Source organism: Sceloporus occidentalis, unplaced genomic scaffold, assembly GCF_023333645.1.
Source record: "Sceloporus occidentalis isolate IW3139 unplaced genomic scaffold, rSceOcc1.0.p SCAF_3, whole genome shotgun sequence".
Classification (NCBI taxonomy): domain Eukaryota; kingdom Metazoa; phylum Chordata; class Lepidosauria; order Squamata; family Phrynosomatidae; genus Sceloporus; species Sceloporus occidentalis.
The window spans coordinates 100,076,602-100,098,196 of NW_028316983.1; the positions used below are offsets into that span (position 1 = coordinate 100,076,602).

At 38.2% G+C, this 21,595-nt stretch overlaps 2 protein-coding genes across 3 annotated transcripts in view; both read left to right on the top strand.

Annotated features, from left to right (window-relative positions):
- The window catches only part of BTBD8 (BTB domain containing 8), a 58,499-nt gene that overhangs the window by 35,005 nt on the left and 1,899 nt on the right, over window positions 1-21,595 (top strand). For both annotated transcript variants that reach the window (XM_089515605.1, XM_089515606.1), the window contains 12 exons: window positions 337-417; window positions 1,901-1,997; window positions 2,907-2,995; window positions 3,766-3,868; window positions 5,241-5,423; window positions 8,422-8,559; window positions 10,693-10,822; window positions 12,962-13,023; window positions 14,692-15,325; window positions 15,801-15,891; window positions 16,930-17,066; window positions 18,690-20,981. In XM_089515605.1, coding sequence (XP_089371731.1) covers window positions 337-417; window positions 1,901-1,997; window positions 2,907-2,995; window positions 3,766-3,868; window positions 5,241-5,423; window positions 8,422-8,559; window positions 10,693-10,822; window positions 12,962-13,023; window positions 14,692-15,325; window positions 15,801-15,891; window positions 16,930-17,066; window positions 18,690-20,981 — 4,037 coding nt within the window. The remainder of the gene's footprint in view (window positions 1-336; window positions 418-1,900; window positions 1,998-2,906; window positions 2,996-3,765; window positions 3,869-5,240; window positions 5,424-8,421; window positions 8,560-10,692; window positions 10,823-12,961; window positions 13,024-14,691; window positions 15,326-15,800; window positions 15,892-16,929; window positions 17,067-18,689; window positions 20,982-21,595) is intronic.
- LOC149316476 (protein SPO16 homolog) overlaps window positions 1-21,595 on the top strand; it is a 67,648-nt gene that overhangs the window by 24,558 nt on the left and 21,495 nt on the right. The window lies entirely within an intron of this gene.

A 21,595-nucleotide genomic window follows, 5' to 3' on the forward strand; every position in this document is an offset into this window, starting at 1 on the left:
AGTCTCTTCCTCCTAAGTAGTCTTGTCAAATTCGGCTAGGAAGTTTCAGGATCATAGCCAAGGGCAAATTCGCTGAAGCTTTCAAAAAGCCGATCTTGTTCAGATTACCTTTACAGTTTACATTTTTTTAAAAACATTGTGGTTGAGGAAAGCAACCCATGTGTCATTTTACACAATATTAGTGGTATAACTTCAGCTTGATGTGGTTTTGTTTTGGAATATGATGGGGTAGCAGTTCAGTCTTGGTGAAGTGCTTGGGATTTATAAAATGTGAATGATCTATTTTATTCAGCAGATGCTGGTGTCTGTAATGATTGTTCATTCTGTTTTTTGCAGCATAAACCACATAGAAATGACAGTCATTCTGCATTTTATCTATGGAGCAATTTTGGATTTCCCAAACAAGGCAGATGCTGGGTATGTGTCAGGCTTTGTTATTTTTAATTGCATAGCAGGGTTATTCTGCTTCTTATCCATCTACAATCAAGTGAAAGGTCTATCACAACCTAAATAAATTGAATGGTAAAGGCCCCAGAAATAATTAGCACTGCACTGTAATTATATTTGAATTACTGGTGGGGTAAAGTGTGGGTGCATGACACCTTATTTTACTTGGCAACTGAACTGATAAGACAGCAATAACAAACAAATTTATAAAGGAAAAAAATGGTAATGATTGATCCAGTATCCCTGTGTTTTTTGCTGCATCACAAAGAGTCTGGGAAACTTGTTGCTTTTAGTCACATATTTGCAAGTTGTGTTTTGGTATATATGTGTTAACACAGACACACACACACACACACACACACACAGAGGAGAGAGAGAGCATCCTATCTATGACCTGTCTGTTTATTAACCACCTTGTTGATTGTTACATAACCCTTTTGTAAACCAAATGTTGGTTGTTACATAAGCCTTTTGTAAACCAAATGTCTAGTTCCCAGATTCATAACATTATTCCCTTACATAAAAGATCAAGTGTTGCAGCAAACACTGGATAGGAGACTATGTGTGTATTACCACTGTGACTCTGACATCTAAACATATGTTTGGGAACTCACATATGTTTGGGGTTAGTGCAGAACAAATGCTCACAGTCTCTTGATGTTGGACCATGAACAGGATGTGTGATTTGCGGTTCCTCTCTTAATGCTTTCCTTATGTTCTCAGGAATGAACACCTTTTTCCTACCTCACTTCTTTTGAAGTGTAACACTGCTGCTGAAGTGAACTGTGGTTGTATTAACCAGGTTTCCTCTGAATTAGAGTGTGTTAAAGTGCCCCAATTCTGGTTAAGAGGGAACCCTGATCAGCTTTAACTGCAGTTAAAATTACTGCTGACATAATGGTTAGTCATGTTTAAGAATACTAAATGGAAGAGGTTGCTTGTTATAGGGAAGAAAAGAATGGTGATCTTGTGCCTTGCTCCACATTGTAATTGCCAAGACATCAGGAGGGTGATGTATGCAGTAGCTAACAAGGATTCTTACTGAAGATTTTAATTAGACATACACCTTTTCTAGTCACTTGTGCAGTAGAGAGCATGATTACATAACTAATCTCTCCATTCAGAGATTCTGTGAAAGTCCTGCTTAAAATGTGAAGTGTGAGCACTAAGCCACATTTAAGTGGTGTGTATCCTTTCAGCAGACTGATACAGTGCTATGCCTGTTAAATGCTGCAAATAACAACTTGTTCTTTTTTTTTAACATACCAGCAAATTTTACTATATCTTGGGAACACTGTGTGCTTTGAACTGATTATGAATGTATGGATATGAGATTTTTCTAAAAGTTTTCACAGAAAGGAAAATGAATTTGCCAAACCTTTGATTAGTGTAGTTTGTTGTGACTCTGTTATGATTGTTTTATGTCTAACTTCAATTATTGTTTTTACTTTAGCTGCATACTGAGCATTGCAGATATGTATGGATTAGAAGGTCTAAAAGAAGTGGCTATATATGTTCTGAAAAGAGACTATTGCAACTTCTTTCAAAAGGTATGTTCCTATTTGTCGGTCTGTTTTTCATTGCAAGAAGAACCAAACAGACTGAAATTCTTGGGATTAAATATTGGACCCAGGTATTGCAAGCCAGACAGCTGATTTGTACATAAAAAGTGTTATGCTCATCCCGGTCATTGTAATTAATTACCTAAGGTTACCAATAGCAATAAAACAATTTAGTGTCAATTAAATGTGTTAAAATGCCTTGAACAATTTTAGAGGCAAGAGAAGAAAATGTTTTGAATAAATAGGAAATGTAAGTGATTTCTTTTACTGGAAACCATTTTATCTGTAAATAGGGTTGTTACACAGAAGGCACATTGGATAATGTTTTATATCATTGTTTCCATCCTGTGTGTAGCTGAAATTTATCAGGGTTTTTTTATTTAGAAGAACAGTAGCAGTAAACAGGTACCTTCATTAAATGACAAGATATTTGCCCCCTACTACTGATCTTTTTCTTCATACTATGCAGCCACAGGAAGATGGCTATAGCTGTTCTAGGATGCCATCTTGTTTGACTATGAGATGCAGGTAGCTAGGATGTTACCTTCAGATGGAGAATATGTAGGCCATGCAACACTCCTTCAGAATCCTCTGCAAAGCAGACATTCTGCAGCAGAGATGTTATGTGTTGGTCCTTAGAGAAAATGTTATGGAAAGGATTCCTTGGAAGAAATAGATTTAAATATTTTTGGTTTTAGATGAAACTGTCAAGAAATCACACTGCATAGTGAATAGTAGCAGTCTAATTCCACTGGAATCTGGATCGGGGTGATACACAAAACTCAGTTCACTGAAAATATTTCTTAATTGAATTAACAGCTCATCAATTGCTAGAGTATAGTAACTGTGCTTATATTCTAATTGAAAGTAATTCTGCTTGTATTCTAATTGTTTTAGCCTGTGCTTGGAAAGCATCAGCCTGTTCTTGAATGTCTAGCTATTGCCCATTCAACAGGAGCAAAAAACCTTTACAATACTTGTATGAAGTAAGTGAACATCCAATATCTGATTCTTTCTTTCTGTTCTTCTGCCTTATGACTAAACTCTATTTAAAAGAACCAGCATAACATTTTGCTATAAATTCAGTGGGAAATGTCATATTTTGATTTGTTGTTCTGTGTCTTAGACAAAGCTATCACAGGCCCTGTACAGATAGGCCCTTTGCGGCATGCCCATGACGTGCTAGGGTTGCCTCGGGGTGGCGCGTGCACATGCCCGGCAACCCTAGCACATGATGAGGGTGTCGCAGCTGTGCAGCACCACCCACACGGGGCGCACAGCTATGACGTCGCAGCTGCACAGCGTCCAAACAGTGCTGCGCAGCTGCGACGCCATAGGGATGTCTTTGCAGCTGCGTAACTGCGCCACAAAAAGGAGCCGCTTTTTAATGCTCCTTTGTTGCCGCGCAGCAGCGTCGCACAATTTGGTTGCTGCGGCGCTGCTGCGGAGCAAAGAGAGGTGCCTCCCCGGCACCTCTTTCTGGCGGTCTGTACCCCACCACAGTTTCCCTGGCAAGATTTGTCCTGAATGGGTTTACAATTCTTTACAGCCTTCTTTACAGCTGAGAGTGTGTGACTTGCCCAGGGTCACCCAGTAGGTGTCCATGACTGAGTTGAGATTTGAATCTTAACTTCCAGAATTATAGCCCTATGCCCAAACCACCACACCAGCTTCTTACTTCTGACGGTTGAAATTGCATGTGAAGCTTGATTTGAAAGAGTGATTTTGCCTAAATAAGTTTTTTCCCGTTCAACAGGTGGCTAGTTCAGAATTTTGTAAAATGTTGTTCAGACAAGAGCTTTGCAACTTTATCCACTGAACTTCAGAATGATTGTCTAAGAATGTTGATCCTCTCATTGGTATGTCTGTGTGCTGGTTTTCTAAGTACAAAAAAAATCAACAGGGTTTTCTGTGTGTTTTAGTTGTCTAGATTTTATATAATTTTTATTGCTTTTGTTTTCTATTTTTTCTTGCTGTTTCATTATTGAATTATAATTTAGACTGTTAATTTATAGTTTAATCTCTACCAGCCTTAGGCTCTTGAAGGAATATTGAATAAAAATTATTTAAACTACTAAATAAACAGAAGATTATCTGCTGTAAATATTTATTGGGTAGCTCAAAGCTGGTCATAGCTTTATGGTGGGCATCTACCTTACATTTTCTCTTTATACTCCTCACTGTGGTGAATAAACAGGGTGAATAAATATGCTTGAAATGTAACCATATCCTGTTTCCTAAATATAAATATTATGCTTAGCTACATTGATGGCTTATGTACTCAAAGGTAACCCAAGATTTGCCTGGGTTTTAGAAAACTATTAGATAGCATTCTGAGTGTACAGACACATGCTTCTACTGCTGTCAGTCAGCCACATAGGCTGGTAAAGTCATGTAGGTTCCTTTAATTCATTTTACACATTTTGTAAACAAGCAAGGGCCACTTCATGTAGAAATATCCTTGAGTTTACCAGATGCTCCATCTTTAAGAATTAGGTCGGGGACTTTTTCTGCCCTTGCTGAGGCTCTGTGCCACACTAGGGGAGTTGCATATCCATGTTCCATCCTGTGTGTTCAACGTCTTCTAAATAGGCATGGGTATATAGGCCTTAGACAGAGTCATATTTTGTGGGTTCCAGACTAAAAGGAGGATAAGGTGGATACAGGCTTTTGGGTATGTCTGGATGGGACCTGCTTTGGGACCTTCAATTTGTTGTGAGTGGGTTTTGGCTCCCTATCTGAAAGCCAGTGAGCTTTCTTTGCTGTAAACACCTGCAGTATTTATTAATTATTAATAAAATCTTCATTTGCACCATTGACTTGTACCATTCTTCATTTTATGTAGATCTCTTGGAGAGGCCTGGAGTGACTCAATTCTGAGCTTAGAACTGTTTGCTTTTCTAAAAAAAAAATACCTTGCAATTACTGTACAGTTGTTGGATTTATTTCAGTTTAGGATTTCCACCTTTTGTTAATATTTTTCCCACTTTGGGGAAGTATAGACATGAAAAGATTTGTGCTTTGCTAGAATTTAACAAAGATGCATTTGATTTTCTTTTGTATTTTTATTGGCTGTCCCTGGGAACACTTAATATTAAAAATCTAATTGTAATCGAAGTGAAATAAGTTCAGTTGTTTATTATAGTGTGCAGCATGTATGTATTGAAGCATGGCATAGAAACTTTGTGTCAAGTATTTATCAGACCACATGTGTATTATTTTTATTTCAAGAGCCCACAAAATGCAGCCCAAGTTCTGATGGAAGCCAACCAGTTAATTGGTATTCTTCCTCAAGTGAAATGGACTGAAGCAGCTCTTTCCTTGGCATCTAGGCTGCAAGAAGAGTGTATAGCATTTATGGTGATGAATTTTCCTGAAATAATACAAAGTGAAAGCTTTTCTGCCCTGTTACAGGTAAAGTATACCAAAATATACTAGTGATACAATAAAAGATATCATAGCTGTTGCTAAAAGCTTGGTGTCTCAACTGGGGGAGAAGGAAAGTAGGGGTACCATCAACTCTGTTGAGAAGCCAGTTCCCATTGCTCTTTCCTACTCTTTCAAATGTTATTCAGCAGGTATTTTATCAGGTACAGCAGGGTTAGAGAAGTAAAACAAGATGAATATGAACTCTTCCAAAACCTGCTTTGTTGGGCTTTGCTTCCCCCAACAGTCATTCATCATTCATGGGCCTTTTTTGTGGCTGTTCTCAGGCCCTGGAGATTCTTACTCTGCGTAACTAGGTTTGCTCCCTATCTTTTGCCCTTCCACCAGTAGACAAATATATTTTTATTCAGTCAAGCTGCCTTCATGCAAGGTGGTATGTTGCTTAAGGGCTTTTTGATTGCTTTTGGGTTGTGTGTGTGTGTATATTTAGTCTTATGTAAAAGACTTTGAGAAGTGCCCTCTTATGCACAGTAATAACAAGAGTTAGCTACAGTGTCATTGCCATTATCTCTGCAAGATTCGCCACCAGTGTCACCTCCCATTACTACTACTGCTGCTGCTGCTCAATATCTTCCCATTTGAACTCTTTTGCTACACTCACTAGAAGTTTTAATTTTTGTAAACAAACAAATATGGCTTTCCCTTGTCCTCAGAGGAATGATAGATTGTCAGAGTATATTGCTTTTGTCTTGGCCTAATCCTATGGGGAAACAACATTTTGTGTTATTTAAATATTGCTTTAATTAGTGCAACCCAATTCTTCCCTAAAACATAAAGTATTAGAAGGATGTGCTTATGATTTTGAAAGAATAAAGCCATGATGTGTTGAAATAAGTCTGTGTCTCAAGTATTCTGGAGCAGGATAACCTGCCCACAGTAACCCATGTTCTGATAATATCTGGATGGACTACAATGCAGTCCACATGGGGTTTCTCTTGATGATGGTCCACAGACTGCTGCCTGAATGGTGGTGGGAACAGTGAGGACTAAGTACTCATTCAGAAATCTCTGCATGAGCCACTGGGCTCAATTCAAGGATTAGTATTAGTGTACAAACCTTAAGCAGCTTGGGACCCAGTTACTTAAAAGACCACACATGATTTAACATCAGCCAGAGAAGATCTATATGTAGTGCCATAGGGCTACTACATGTGACAGGAGTTTAGTAATGTTATAGAACCCTCATTTCCATCAGAGATCCACTTGCTGCCCCACTCACCTCTTTTGTCTTTTACGAGTTAAGAGCTTATCTTATTTGCACAAGCATTTGGGGAATAACAAAGTATTTGGTTCGTCTTTGCTGCTTATATCTATTGCTTTTATTATATTGTATTATATTATTATGTATAGTAGCAGATAATTGTAACCTTGGATTTTTAATTCTTGTAATTTAAGGTGTATATAATTAATGATTTTAGATTTGTAATTTTAGTAGTTGTCATTTTAACTGTGTGTTTGTGTGCAGAATAGTTAGCCCCTCTGAATTCTTTTGAGGAAAGGAATGTTAAAAATTGAATTAATGGTACTGTTTCTGTTAATGATAGTAAAAGTGCTGGGACTACTCCCAGAAGAATATTGAGTGGACAAGATATACAGAATTGGGCCATTAGTAGTTTAGCTATGTGGAGGCTATAAAAATTCAGATGCGCATTAACAACTGTCAGTTACAGTCAGGCCTAGTGCCTAGCATTTGAGTTTTTGAAGACAGGAAATTGTTTTTTCCTCTTTACGTAGCATTGCTGCTGTTCTGGGTCCTAGCTGCTGCTGACTACTATGCTCAGCATTTCCTATCCTTTACATCTCATTTTATTCCACTTTTTCCTCCAGTATATATCCCTAGAAGCAGGGCTTTTCAGAGAGCTACTCCAGTATCACTCTGACTAGGTAGAGTTCAGCTTTAGAAGTAGAAGCAAGAGAAATTCTCGGCACATTGCTGTGTATGTTGTTCAGTGGTGCTTGCTCTTGGGTATTAGTTTGTAGGACTGCAATCTGGGGACAGTCTGGGGGCCTGTGATTGCAGTGTTAGTCTTTCATCATCCAAATAGTGCTGGAAGGAGAAAGAAAAAGGAAAGGGATCCAGCAGAGTTGGAAAGTTCATAGTAAAAACTCCTTTAAATATGGCAAGTATTTCACTACAGTTAGCCTCTTATATCCACAGATTTTTTTTATCCACAGATTCCACCATCCACGACTTGAAACTATTCAAAATTAATGTAAATGCCAAAAGCAAACCTTGTTTTTCCCATTTCATATAAGGGACACCATTTCACTATGTCGTTGTATTTCATGGGGCATAAGCGTCCATGGATTTTGGTATCCATGGAACCAAGCCCAAGTGAATACCAAGGGCCAGTGTACTTACACAAAGAACTAGCAAAGATGGAATCGTTATGTTTATTGAAGTTTATTGATTGTTATGATGATTTTGATGACAAAAAATTGTTCATGTTTAGTGCTATTGTTAGCTCGTTGAGCACTAGTTTTTAAAAGGACAGGATAAAAAGCTAATAAATAAAAGCCCCTGCCGCCCCTGCAGTAGAACCTTTGATGATGAATACCACTTGTGTCTTGCTGATGAGCTTTTCAAGGACTCCTGGCTGACTACTGATTGAAACATATTGCTGGCCCATAGCGTGAAAACAAGGACAATATTGTCTATACAGTCACCCTTCTATATCCACAGATTCTTTATCCATGAATTCAGGCATCCACAGCTTGAAAGATTAAAAATAATTATAAAGAATGCTTTTTATATAAGGGACATCATTTTACTATCCACTGTACTTAATGGGAGTTGAGCATTCATGAATATTGGGATCCATTAGTGGTGGTGGGGAGGGGGGTTTCCTGGAACCAAACCCTATCAGATACCAAGGGTCCACTGTATATTAGAAAAAGTAAATGTGCCAGCAAACTGCATAGCATAAGGATTTCAATTGACAATTTCTCCAATGGTGTCTTCTAGGCCCAAGCCATGAGCAGCAAACCTGAGCTGTTTGATCAATTGTTCGAAGCAGTTCAGAAGGGAATTACTACTGAAAATAGCTGCTGTCTACTTATGGCTGTGGATGCTTTATTAAGTTCTGCAAACGTGAAGGAGATGGTAAGTCTTGTAAAGGTGAAATAGGAAAATATTCCACAGTTGGAAGATATCGTTACTTTTTGTTCTTGTTAAGGTTGTTCTGTGTATATTTCATTTTTGTTCTGTTTGTTTACAGATCAAATCAGTGAAAGTAAAAAAGAAAGTGATATTAGGCCATAGCAGTTTCCAGTAGTCCAGATAGGTACAGAAGTGGCACCTGCAACGAAATGTACTGCAGAGTGCTTCTCTCAGAGTGTTATGCCCTTTTCCAGAATATCTCATTGTACCCCATCTGCATTTTCTGTTTAATTTATCCAACAAGCACTCAGCATTCTGTGAATGCTTGAGCCTAGAGTCTTCACAGGGTTATTTGGAAGGTAACCCCCCTCATCCATCCGTTTAAGCTTTTTTTTCCTACAATTTTTGACATTCTGCTATGTCACATTGCCTCCTGTGGTTTGGCTAGTGATGTTTTGACTACATAAAGATCAGCAGTCAGAGAACGAGTTCATTGCTAGCAATAGGACGACAGTTCTATGTACCCAATTTTTCTGTTTTGGTACAGATTCCATAAGCTTGCAGTCCTAATTAGGTTTGTAAAGGTCTCAACTGAATTCAGCAGAAAGTACCTTCTGATTTTAAACAAACTCTGCTCTAAGTAAATCGAAAGTACTGATTAGAAGATCTTAGCAGCAATTTTAAATCTATTTTAATGAATTTATTTGACCCCTTCATATCACATACCTTTGTTTTGTAGCAAAGGATCCAATATAGTTGTTGCTCTCTTACTTTAAGATTAAAATGACTTGTGGCAGTTCAGAAAATCCTAGTTGAGAATGACTTTCTGGATCTATAGTTTATTCCTGTCCACTGTGTCTGACTGCTTGGAGCAACTTGTGGGCCCTTAACATTTTCTCATGTTCACCATCTTTGTGGCAATCATATTACTCCTTAGTGGCAGAGCACTTCAGTTAAATGTCTTTAGTGGCACGTTTGATTCTTGGCTTCTCTAGTAAGTAAGACTGAGTGAGATCCCATTATATAAGATTCCTGTTTACACATTCAGTTTCCGTGTTGGGGCTCCTCTGTCTTCCCTCTCCCTGTCTTTGTTCTCCTTTCTCTGTCCTACTATTGAAATAGGAGGTCTGAACTGGGGCATCCCACATACTTTGTGCAGCTCCCTGATTTAGAGTTCAAACCCGCGACCCCCAGCTGTAGGACGGCCATTGGCACTATGAGAAAAAGCAGGGCCTCCCCACTGTCCCCCTCATACAGTGGGAAACAGAAGAGAAGATGTGCTTGAATAGGGCTACACCAGAGAACTGGATTTGTGACCTGCAGCCAATCCAAATACACAGTAGCAGATTGAATGGACCTTGGTCTGATTTGGTATACAATGTGTCCTTGGAGTTGTATAGTCACTCTCTCTGAGGGGCAATTAACAACAGAAAATAATGAATGTGGTTACTGACCAGTAATTTCTTTGGCACTGTATCCTGAGGGCTGTATCAAAGCTTTTAATATTTATGGAGGATACCTTGTGTTACTAGAAAGCAAAGGTCATTAGCATCTTATTATCCTTTAATTAAACTGCCATGTTTTTTGCATTTCTGAAGTCTAAATGAATGAAACTTATTTTCTACAGATGAAATTAATGGTGTCCTACACAGTGCCCAATTGGCAGAGGGTGGGTGGTTAAATTTGGCACCACGATCATCTTGGAAAGCAAAACTAGACACATTATTGTTTTTCTGCTGTTGCGGTCCTCTCCTATTGTTGACTTACTCAGCATGAGTGATGAAAATTTAATTAGATGCATTATTGGCCCCCTGAGGATTTGACCTTGTAGTGACATAGCCAAGAGTAAAAAGCTATGAAGAAATTCATTTATTTAAAAAAAGGGGGGAGTAGAGATGTTTGATGTTGTATGAGCTACGGCTTCTGTGGGAGTGGTTTGGTTTCAAGCTGTGTAAAATTATGGTGCAGGACAATTGGCCTGTGCAAACCTCATCCACATCCACTCGGCAATCATAAAATCTGAGTGATGACATCATTGATCTAGCTTAAAGAGTAAGTAGATTCTATAAGGAATAATGACTGGTTGCTATGACAATGTGGCTCTTTCCAGCTGCTGATTTCCTTACTTGAACACAGGGGTTTACGTGCAAGATCCAGGCTCTGCGTGATAAGCTGTGGATCTTCCTGGTTCAGTCATTTTATGCTGTTCGTCACACAGAGAGCTGGAAGCTGCTGGAGCCAGACGATCAACAGCAAATAGAAGCAGGTAGGCAAGCAGAGGGTAGTTTAATGCTTTGATAATAGTTTTGCCTTTAATAAGCATGTTAATAGGATCTGGTAATTAATGAGAGCTGAAATAATGTGTTTCTGTGTCTTCTGCTGTCAAATATTATGTAAGAATTAAAATTCTGAAAATAACCTGCTCAGACAGATTCAAGCATGGAAGCCAAGAGGCTGCACATCTCCCTGTTTTAAATGGTTCTGCTTGTCTGTTATCAACAGCAGAAATGTCAAAACTCTATAAATAGATAGGTTGTCTTTTTTGTTTGCACTTAGAATGATTAAAAATATTACAATAGGATTTTTTAAAAGAGCACATTGTCATTGTAGAAAGGATTGTGCCCAGAGCTGATTACTGATTTAATGTATGTAGCAGCTGGAGGATTTGCATTGTACATTGTGGTTGCTTAATGACAAGACTCACTTAAGATTAAATAAAAAGGGTTTATGGGCTTCATAACTGATTTGGTGCTGTGATACTGTGTATGCCGCTTCTAAAATTTAAGCAGCAGGATTTGTGATGAAACAAAAGAAATCTTGCTCTGGCCACTTTTACCCCCTTCCCTTTTGTTTCTGAATGTATGGCATGAAATCTTGCAGATGAAGTACCTGAAAATGGCTTCAAGGCATTGCTTGAATATTTGCACTGTGGTTATGCAGTTGTTGTTTTTCTGTCAGGGACAGAGATGCTGCATACCCAAGATTATCTGCATTTTGCCAAGCATTTGGGAAGCAGTGGATAATAACCTATGTAATAGAAGCAAGGAGGGGTTTTTCATAGTCCTTAGTTTACTAAGACTGTAGCTGTTTATTAACATATGCTTACATGCTTTTGCCTGAATATTGGGTCAGTCATTCCAAAGCAAAATTGGTTTTGGAATGTCAAACTTATATAATACTTCCTAAGAGGTTCAATAAATGTGATACAGTAACTGACCCTACTGTCTTGATGTTTCCTTCAAACAGTAAATGTAGGTTTGCCATTTTAAGAAATCTGCAGGGTTAATTCTTGCATTTTAATTGCTAGGTCCAGAGAAACATTGTGTGAGACTGTATGTCCTTCTTTTAATGATCAGAACATATCTCCTTCTAACAACTGTATGATCATAGTTTTAAGAAGCTCTCATTTAGGGATTGCATGCAATTCTATCTCTTTTTAAAAATCAACAACAACAATGCAACAATAGTAGGCCATAACATTGAGAAATTTAAGCTTTGATTATTGGAAGCCTCCCCACTCCTTGCACCCAGCAACTTGGAATAGCTTATTAGCTATTCCACTAAGGAGGAAAAAAAGTATTAGACAGGGATGGAAGAAGAATCACCCTCGGCACATTTTCAGTCTCACGCTTTAACAGAACAGTGTCTCGCTGAGAAACCGAGTGAAACAAGTGTCTTTTTACAGGGGGAGGGGATATAATTGATTCCTATACATCATGGATTCATTAAATATGTAAGTAACTAATGCAATTACTCATTGAATTGATGGAGCCTAGGTTACTATTTCGTGCAGATATATATGGTGGCAAAAAATATTATGTACAAAGCACATGCCTCTCTTTGCATCTGCCATGTCCGGGTTATGTAAGCTGTAGCACTGCAGAAGCCTCATTACTGTGACACATCTGGGAATTTCATTCAAGCATGTTCTATTTGGAAACTTTGTATGTGCTGAGTCCTGTTTGCCCAAGATGCTTGTGTGCAATGACCTCAGCTAAACCAAAATAGATTTGATTTTGCTTGTAAAGGGTACTTAAATTTTCAATGTAGGCTGGAGGTGTAAATGTCCATTTTTTGACAAAATCCAAGGAATAGATATGAGAGGAAGGAACTCCCTCTTTGTCAAATGAATGCCATGTATTCAGCTGCTATGGCTAATTAACTAATTTATTTGTATCTGAGAAGTATGAAAACTCATAGGACGAATGGAAAGATCCTTCTGAAGTTTCAAATACTTAAGACCTAATATTGTCCATCATGTCTTGGTTACCTGTTTATTTAAATGTGCCTTCTTCTCAAATGTTGCTCTGACTGTTTCACAGCAAAATTCAGCCCCTAAGGCTGTTCTTCTCTCCAGTCCTTCTTTCTTACATTTCCTAAAGGAAGGTGTCCTTTTTTTATACAGCTGCTTTTGACAAAGGCGATGATAGAAGACCTGCCAAAAAGCCTGTTTTCAGTAGTTCTCAGGTAAAACAACAAAATCCACAAGAGATTATGTTGCGACTTGTATTTACTAGTGGCTGGAGGCTAATATTTCAGCCATATACATATATATATATATATATATATATATATATATATACACACACACACATACATACACACACACACACACACACATACATACATTAGCTAAGCCAATGGCCATCTATGAACTTCTTGATATTGTATCTTATGCTTCTTGGCTTCAAAAAATGGGCTGTTCTTCAGTGGAAAGGGGTTAGTTTAGTAAGAGTTCATGCTTAACCTCCAGCATGTTAGTAACTGCAGTAATTTGCATTTTGTTTCTTGCATACTCCTATGGTGTTATGTTTCATAAATTTATATTTTCCAAGTTGCTGTACAAAGACTGTGCTGCCTAGTGACTGGAGCAACCCTGTTTGCTCATAACACTATTTAGTAGGGACATTTTTGGGAAAGAATCCAGCCCTGGATTCATATATTTGTATGGGTACATACATATGTGCTCTCATATAAAAGAATATAAATAATGCATAAGTCTTAGCTTGCTTTTACAGCAGAAGTGTGAGCTTTTGGAAATGTTGCAGGGATGGAGGTCCAGTAAAATCTCAGTAGTAAACATTTTTATGTCTTGAAAAACATATGCATACTTTTTTAAAAAGAAAGTTTAGTGTTAACTGTAGCAAACATGCCCATAGGTTTGTACTCGTGGAAGGTGGACCTGTATTTTGCAAAAATCTATAGGACAAAGTGGGTAACCACAGATGGTGGGGGACAACGTTTACCCCCTCACCTCCACCAGTGGGCCCCAGCACCATGTTTGTGGCAACCAGGAAGTGCTGTGATGCCATTTCCAGTTTGATTTTTTGCTGTTAGGTGAGTGAAACAAGGCAAACCACTGCATTTTGAGATTCCTTTGGAGTCATTCTTCACAACTTTTCTATGAAAAATCAGCCATATTTTAAATGGGGGTGTCTGGAGGCTCTGGGAGTCATCTGAAAACCTTAGGGGCCACAAGAAAGGATCTGGAGCTGCATTTCCGAGTTCTGCCTTAGACGTTATGCTGAAAGTGTGCTTGGTTTATGAGGACACGTTGCAACCTCTTGCACAATCCTTGTGAATGAGAGCTAGATAGCCCATTGCCTGGAAAAGACTAATGTAGTCTCTGTTTTAACAGCATTCCTAAGTGCAAAGCCATACTTGCCCTTGTAGGAGGGAATAGCAGCCATTCACTTATGTAGGGAGAAAAAGCACAAGGTATACCCAGGACAACTCAAAGTAAATTGTCATTTTGTTCCTGATGACCCCAGCCACTGAGAATCAAATCTGCATGTTTCCCTTCCACTTAGTCCCACGCTGTCTTTCTGTTTTGCTTCTTGGGTTGCCATTTTTGAGAGAATGTTGGAAACTGGCTTTTAGGGCAGTCTGATGCATATTTATTCAAAAGTTTCTTTCATTATGCCAAGTGGGTAAAGGTTTTTAAGGTTGCAGCCTTAAGATGCTGAGACCAGAAGTATGTTATTTTTAAACACCAAAAAGAATGAGAGGAAAATGTTTTATTCAAGCATAGTACTTAAGATTGAGATTCATGCTGAACTGAATAAGTTCACAGAGTAAATAATGGTGACCTTCCCACCCTTTTTTAAAAAATGATTTATCATTTTTGTTCTCTAGTTAAACAGGTGCATTACTGATGCTTCTGGTATAAACCATACTGCTTGGAGAGCAGACGGAAAGAAAAACAGTTGGGGTGGTTCCTCCACTAATCAGGATAAAATGAAATCCGATGGATTAGGAGCATCTGGACACACATCAGCTACCAACAGGAACAGCACTAATAAGGCTTTGAAACATGACGATTTAAAGGGGAAAGACAGTAAAAAAGCAGTTTGTAAGATGACAAAAGAGGCCAAAATGGGGGAGAAAATGCCTTCACCAAAAGCTAGAGCTGTTATAAAGCCCAAAACTGAAAATAATGGAAATTCTAAGATGGAAAGCTTGCTTACAAAACAGGATTCTGAGCGGTCATCATCTACTAGTGGCCATAAAAATGCAGGAAGTGGCAAAGCCTTGAAAAACCAAGAAGGTAAAACTGCAGGGGCCAGACCAAAAGTACTTCCTGGAAATTCAAATATACACATTAAAGCAAAACCTTTGAAGAAGACCAATGGAAAGGAATCTCCCTCTGTTATGGGCACAGAAGCACTAAGTAAATCAAACAATTCAAGCACAGATCTGAGGATGTCCATTGAACAACTAGATGAATCCAAGGACGAAAAAGTTGTAGATGAAGGCAAAAAACACTCAGGTAATAACTGGAGGTGCATTTCAGAGGTGAGACACTGAACTCTGAAAAATGTTTGAAAAAGAAAAAGGGAGTGTGAAGTGAGTTATAATTGACCTTATTCTTTCACTTTTTATATTTAATGGTAAAGGGTAAGCTGGAGAGGTAAACGTGGACAGGCACATAGTCCCTTTGCACTGTGAAAAAACAGGCTACAAATGTTTTAATGCCAGCAGATATAAAACCCATCTCTTTCCCCTTCTTATTATTTATATATTTCATCTAATTCATTTAGTTTTATTCCCCTAGGGAGAGTTTTTCAAAATTAACTTGCTGTTAATTGGGGTTACTGGACTACAAGGAAATTGAATAGTCAGATGTCTTTTCTACTATTATTTTTATTTGAAGATGAAGTGGTAAAACTGAAAGAGAAGAGAGATTTTAAATCTGAGATTATTTATGGTTCTTTTACTAATCTTGTTTTTATTTTATTGTACAGCTTTGAAAATGAAGTCTGCTTTAAAGATGACTAATGGAACCCCTGCTAAAAAACATACGAATGAACTGGAAGCTAACAGTCCAATGAACAGGTCTGTTTGAAGTCAGACTGCTAGTCTTCCTATATTAGAATTTTATTTCTCTCTTGAAAATGCAGCCTATCAGGTGTATATGGTTAAAACTTGTGTCTTAGCTCCAAATTCTATATCCTAGTTCATATTTATAGTGAAGAATATCTGTAATTTGTTTTGGTCTACCAAGGCTTCAGAACCCCATCAGCTGAGGCAACAAGCATTGGGTTTTTTAGCTTACATTCCCTAATGGCCAGAAACCTCTTCTTTCCTTTCTGAGTTTTTAAAAAATCAAAAAATATTCAGATGGCAGGGGTCTCCTTTTAGAAAGAGTAAATGAGAAACAGTGTATGTCTTTCTCTTATTGCTTAAAATCTCTTGAACCTGGCACTAATATAGATAAGTTTTCACCTCTCCTACATAAACCAGAAGACTGATATGAAGTGGAGGGGATTAGTGGCAACTACAGATAATGATTAGCTAGTACATCAAACCAAAATGTGTGGATGCCTAGATCAAGATAGGACCATGTGGCCCTCAAAATGTTTTTGGACTGTAACTGATCAGGCCCATTAGCATAGCAGAAGTTGAGGAATGATGGACATTGTAGTCCAACACTGGAGAGTCACATGTTATTCATCTCTGCCCTAGATACTGTTTTGTGTTATGTACTTATATATAGATCCCTTTAAACCCTTGTTTTGCATATATTTAAAAAAAACATACAGGATGCTACCAGTAATGCTCAAATTTATAAGCACAAACTGTACAATCACTGAGAAATCGCAGTGCTTGCTAACAATATGTTTCCCCCACCCACTGATATATTTTATACTATGATTTGTTTAAGGTGGCACTTGGAGAAAGTCCATCTTTGGACTACAGCTGTCAGAACAACCAGCATAGCCACTGGTCATGCTCCCTGGAGGATTGTGAGAGTTGTAATCCAAAAGAGAACTGTTTAGGAAACATTTTGTAGCCATGTTTAAAACATGTACAGAGCATATGTTCTAGATATTGACACTAGCAGATAATCTAAGCACTGTGTTTCTGTTTTAGCATTGTAAAGAAATGCACAGTTAAAGGCAACAATGAGCATGCACCACAAGTACTTTTAAAGAAAAAGGGAAATGAAACTGGCAGTTCTTCACTTCAGCAGAAAACCAAGAATGCAGCTAACGTTACAAAAAGCCAAGGTAAGCTGAGAATGACTGGAATGAGTCCAGTGTGGCCTGCAGATGTAATGACGACTCTGTACACACTGTGTCTTCCAAATCAGGAATTTGTCAGAGACACAGATGACTTAATGATCCATGCTGAGCTCACTTCTAAACCAAGCAGATGGTGAGCTGTGGATGCTGCCAAGACAACTGTTACCAAAAGTTCAGTTGCACCATCTAATCCAGCATTCTGATCCCACGTAGCTAACTATTTGCATATGGGGAGCATAATGTTAGTAACCTCCTGCCGGTATGTAGAGACATACCTTAGCTTCTGATATCATAGCCATCACAATTAGTAGACAGTCACAGCTTTATCTTACAAGAATTTGTCAAATCAGTGACCATGATTACATCTGGTGAGAGAGAACTGTGTGCTGTATAAAAAAGCCTATAAATGTAATTAGGAAATTCTTGAATTTACTTGGCTTCCCTGTGTGTTATTTCTATCCATTTGCACTTGAGTTTCTATTTGCCTTGGCATTTCTGTCCATTTCTCCCAAGATGCTTTATACTATGAAGATTTATTTTTGTCTTCATGGTCCCTGTGACTCACACATAGTGGATGATACATCTGTAGAAAAAAATAGATAAATGAATTGTAAGGCTTGGAAGGGACCCAAGGACCCCATATTCTGACACTTTAAAATAATTTGTTGTGGTCAAGATGGATGAATATTAATCATTAATAGTGTCCATAAGGATGCAGTGGCTCAGGTGGTTAAGACGCTGACTCTGTTGATTGCAAGATCGGCAGGTTGGCAGTTCAAGGCCTGGGTGCCGCATGATGGGCCAACCTAGCAGTGAAAGTAGATCTATAGGTACCACTCCGATGGGAAGGTGAACTGCATTCTGGGCAGTCATGCTGGCCACATCATCACAGAGTAGTCTCTGATAACACTGGCTGTTTGGCTTAGTAATGGAGATGAGCACTGCCCCCTATGGTCAGACACGACTTATCAACAGGGAATACCTTTACCTTACCTTTTAATAGGTCCATATTCTAGAAATCATTCTTTATTTAGAAATGTGGGAAATATGTCTGCTAGCATAAATTCCAGTGTCAAGTGCAGTATCATAAATGTAATTATATTGGTGCTAAGATTTTAATTGTTAGCATCATTAATTATGTTTTAAATTTGGCCAGTTACTACATACAGACATATCCATGCTTTGGCCCAGTGATGACTACTGCTTTTCTTTTTACTGTTATGTGGTAATATCATGCTACATAACTTTGGGCCCTTCGCATTCTTTTGGAATGCAAAATCCAATCAGTCCTGACTAACATAACCTTAGTGAGGAATGACAGGCATTGTAGTTCAGTATCTGGAAGGTCAATAGTTGTTCACCCTTGGAGTATACAGTGTTAATATGTAAATTACCCTTTAGCAAAAGGCAGCTTTAATTTTCTACTGATACTTTTTCTACTTGAATTTGAACATATTTTTGAAAGATTGTCTTCCGCTTGGTCATCTTGTGTTTTTTTTCTCCTTTTCACAAGGGGCAGGGAAGCCAAAATTAACACCAGTTTTAGCAGCTTATATAAAACTGAAAATTTTGCAATGTACCATACTCTGAATTTTTTTGTCTTGTCAGGTCCACAAGGAGATTTACTAAATCTGAAGCTTGGGCTTTCTCCAAAACAAAATGAAGAGAAACCCATGGTGCAATCAGAGAAACAAACTTCATCAAAGAAAAAGTCCAAGCCTTCTCAAACCACTTCAGTTAAAGCTACTGCAAAAATAATAGTAACAGCCAAAAACCAAAGTCATTCAAAGAAGAATGAAATGGGGAACAATAAAGACCAAAAACAGAAAATAGTTACAGGGCAACCTGTTTTAAAGCTTTCATCTTCAAGTCACAAGCATTCCAGAAGTGAGTCACCTGTTCAGAAGAATATACATGGAGAAGGGCAAAAAAATTCAAGCCCTAAACTTGACAACTCTGTGACATTGGGAGCTCAGCTACATGGCAGTAACAAATCTAGTCCAGGGAAGAAAAATAATAGTGGAATGTCTTCACTTGAAATAGATACAAGAAACATATCGACTTCAGAAAAATCAACTCCCCTCCAAGAGCAACATTCCAAGAGAGATTTGGAACATGTTTGTATTGAGGAGATGAGAGATGGAGCTCATGAGAATGAAAAGAATGATAAATCACCCAGGAATAAAAACCCTGAAAAATGTAATTCAATTGAATTGCACCATACTCAAGAGCAGAAGAGTGTTGCATGTGAAAAGGTTAATCAGAATTCCACCATTTTGGCTTCAAATGAGGAAATACTAAAAAATAAAACACTTTCTGATTCTATTGCTTGCCAGAATGAGGACCCTTTAGTACAAGCTGATCATAAATCTAAAGATATATTGAAAGCTGAAATGAGCATTAACTATGTTGATAATCCATTGCATAGTTTTTCTGAAGTAGCTAATGATAATTCTAACTGTGAACATGGGGAAGAGAAATCTTCTAAAGCCTGTGTGGTAGGATCTGAAAGTGCTGATGAGTTATCTGATAAGTCTGCCTTGACAGAATCTCAGTCTGCTACAGTGGAATCAGATGCTGCTTCTAAATCTTTCATAGGGCAGGTGGTTGAAAAATGCTCTTCTAAAGACACTGATACCACTGAAACACCAGAGAGCCATGAAAACTCAGAGGCCCCATTTCCAGAGCACTGGAATTTGAGTTCCAGTGGACTTGATCAAAAAGAAAGCCCTGAATCAGACACAGGTAGTGCAACAACATCATCAGATGATATAAAGCCAAGATCTGAAGATTATGATGCCGGAGGTTCTCAGGACGATGAAGGATCAAATGAAAGAGGCATTTCAAAATGTAGCACTATGTTGTGCCATGATTTCCTTGGCAGAAGTAGCAGTGACACAAGTACACCCGAAGAGCTAAAAATCTACGACACTAGTCTAAGAATAGAAGTAAAAATGAAAAAGGAAAATTCTGATCTCTTCCGAGTCATATCTACAAGTGATGATGAGATCCCAAGAAAAAGGCCTGAAACATGGTTGCATCAAAGTGAGAGAAGAGGTATGTCTAGGGGGAATAATCCCAGTTTTGCCATTGCACCATTTTCTCAGGAAGCTGATCAGGTTTCCTCTTCAGCAGATGAAACTGAAGATGAAAAGTCTGAAACTGAAAATGTTGTAGAAAGCTTGCCTCCTTCAGAAGTTCCTGTTCAGAAATTTCATGGAATAGTGAATCTAGCATTTGAAGATGCAGCAGAAAATGATATTGAAAGTCAAGAATTCTCTGCTACTAAAAATTTTAAGCGATCTGTATTACTTTCAGTAGATGAGTGTGAAGAACTGGGATCTGATGATGGTGGGGAAGTCCATACTCCCCTCCAATGTCCTCTGGATGCTGCAACACCTTCTGAGGTGTTTGATGCCATTTCCCATGAGCATGAAGATAAAACCTTTTATTCACAATACTCTTTAGAGATTGAAGATGGATTCCTGGAGTGTAAGGAGCCAAATAATGAACAGCTCGACAAAAATGAGAGCTATTCTGCAGATGCTCATAGCACAGAGCAAACAGGAAAGGATAACATGGGTCCTTCAGTTACAGAACAGAAGTCTACAGAGAAAGTCATGCCAGTAGAACATATCCAGCCAACCACAGAAAACAAAGAAAATTCCAAAAGTGAAGAGAAGAATGAATTTCAGTGCAATAAAGTTTCAGACAGTGACACAAAATCTCAAGGAAGACCATGCCACTTGGACCTTCATCAAAGAGATAATACTGAGTTACAAAAGAACAGCTCTTCAAAACCTGTAGATCCAGGTAGGAGTCATTTACTGACTCAGGAAGTTCATATGAAAGAGAGTGAACCAGCGTCTACTGAATACGCTGACACTGCTTTATCTGCAGGTAACGTACAGAAATAAAAATGTTACGTCCCTCGAGATATTAAGTATTAGTAGAACATTAACTTTATAGCTGGGATTGAATCTTTAACTCTAGTAAATATTAGATTTTTTAAATCAAAACAGTTATATACTTAAATGCTGATGTTTGAGAGGGGAAAAAGCCTTACTCTGAAGAGTCAAGATTATGGTTTAATGTCTTGCCTAGTGAAAAGCTGAGAGTATTTAACTTTGGCAAAACTAAACCTGGGATGCAGTTCCTGCTCTTGAGCTTACTTTTGTCCCAGTAGGACATTTGACAGTTTCATATTTTAGCAGACAGCTTATATGTCTCTCTTTGTTTCTCTCCCCCACCCCCTATATATATATATATCAAAATGGGATGTGCAATAAGTGCATTGATATTCTGAACTAAAGGTGCTCTGCATTGTTTATCTTAAATACTATATTCATTATTGTTGCAGTTTTTCTGTTTTGCACAGAGCTGAGGAATTGTCTTTCTACTGTTGAGTTCAGTGGGAAAGACTTCTACCATTGACTTCAGTGGGAGCTGGCCTAAACCCTGAAACACTTTCAGAATGGCTGTAGTTCTAAATTTTGCTGGGCCAGAAACTGTTT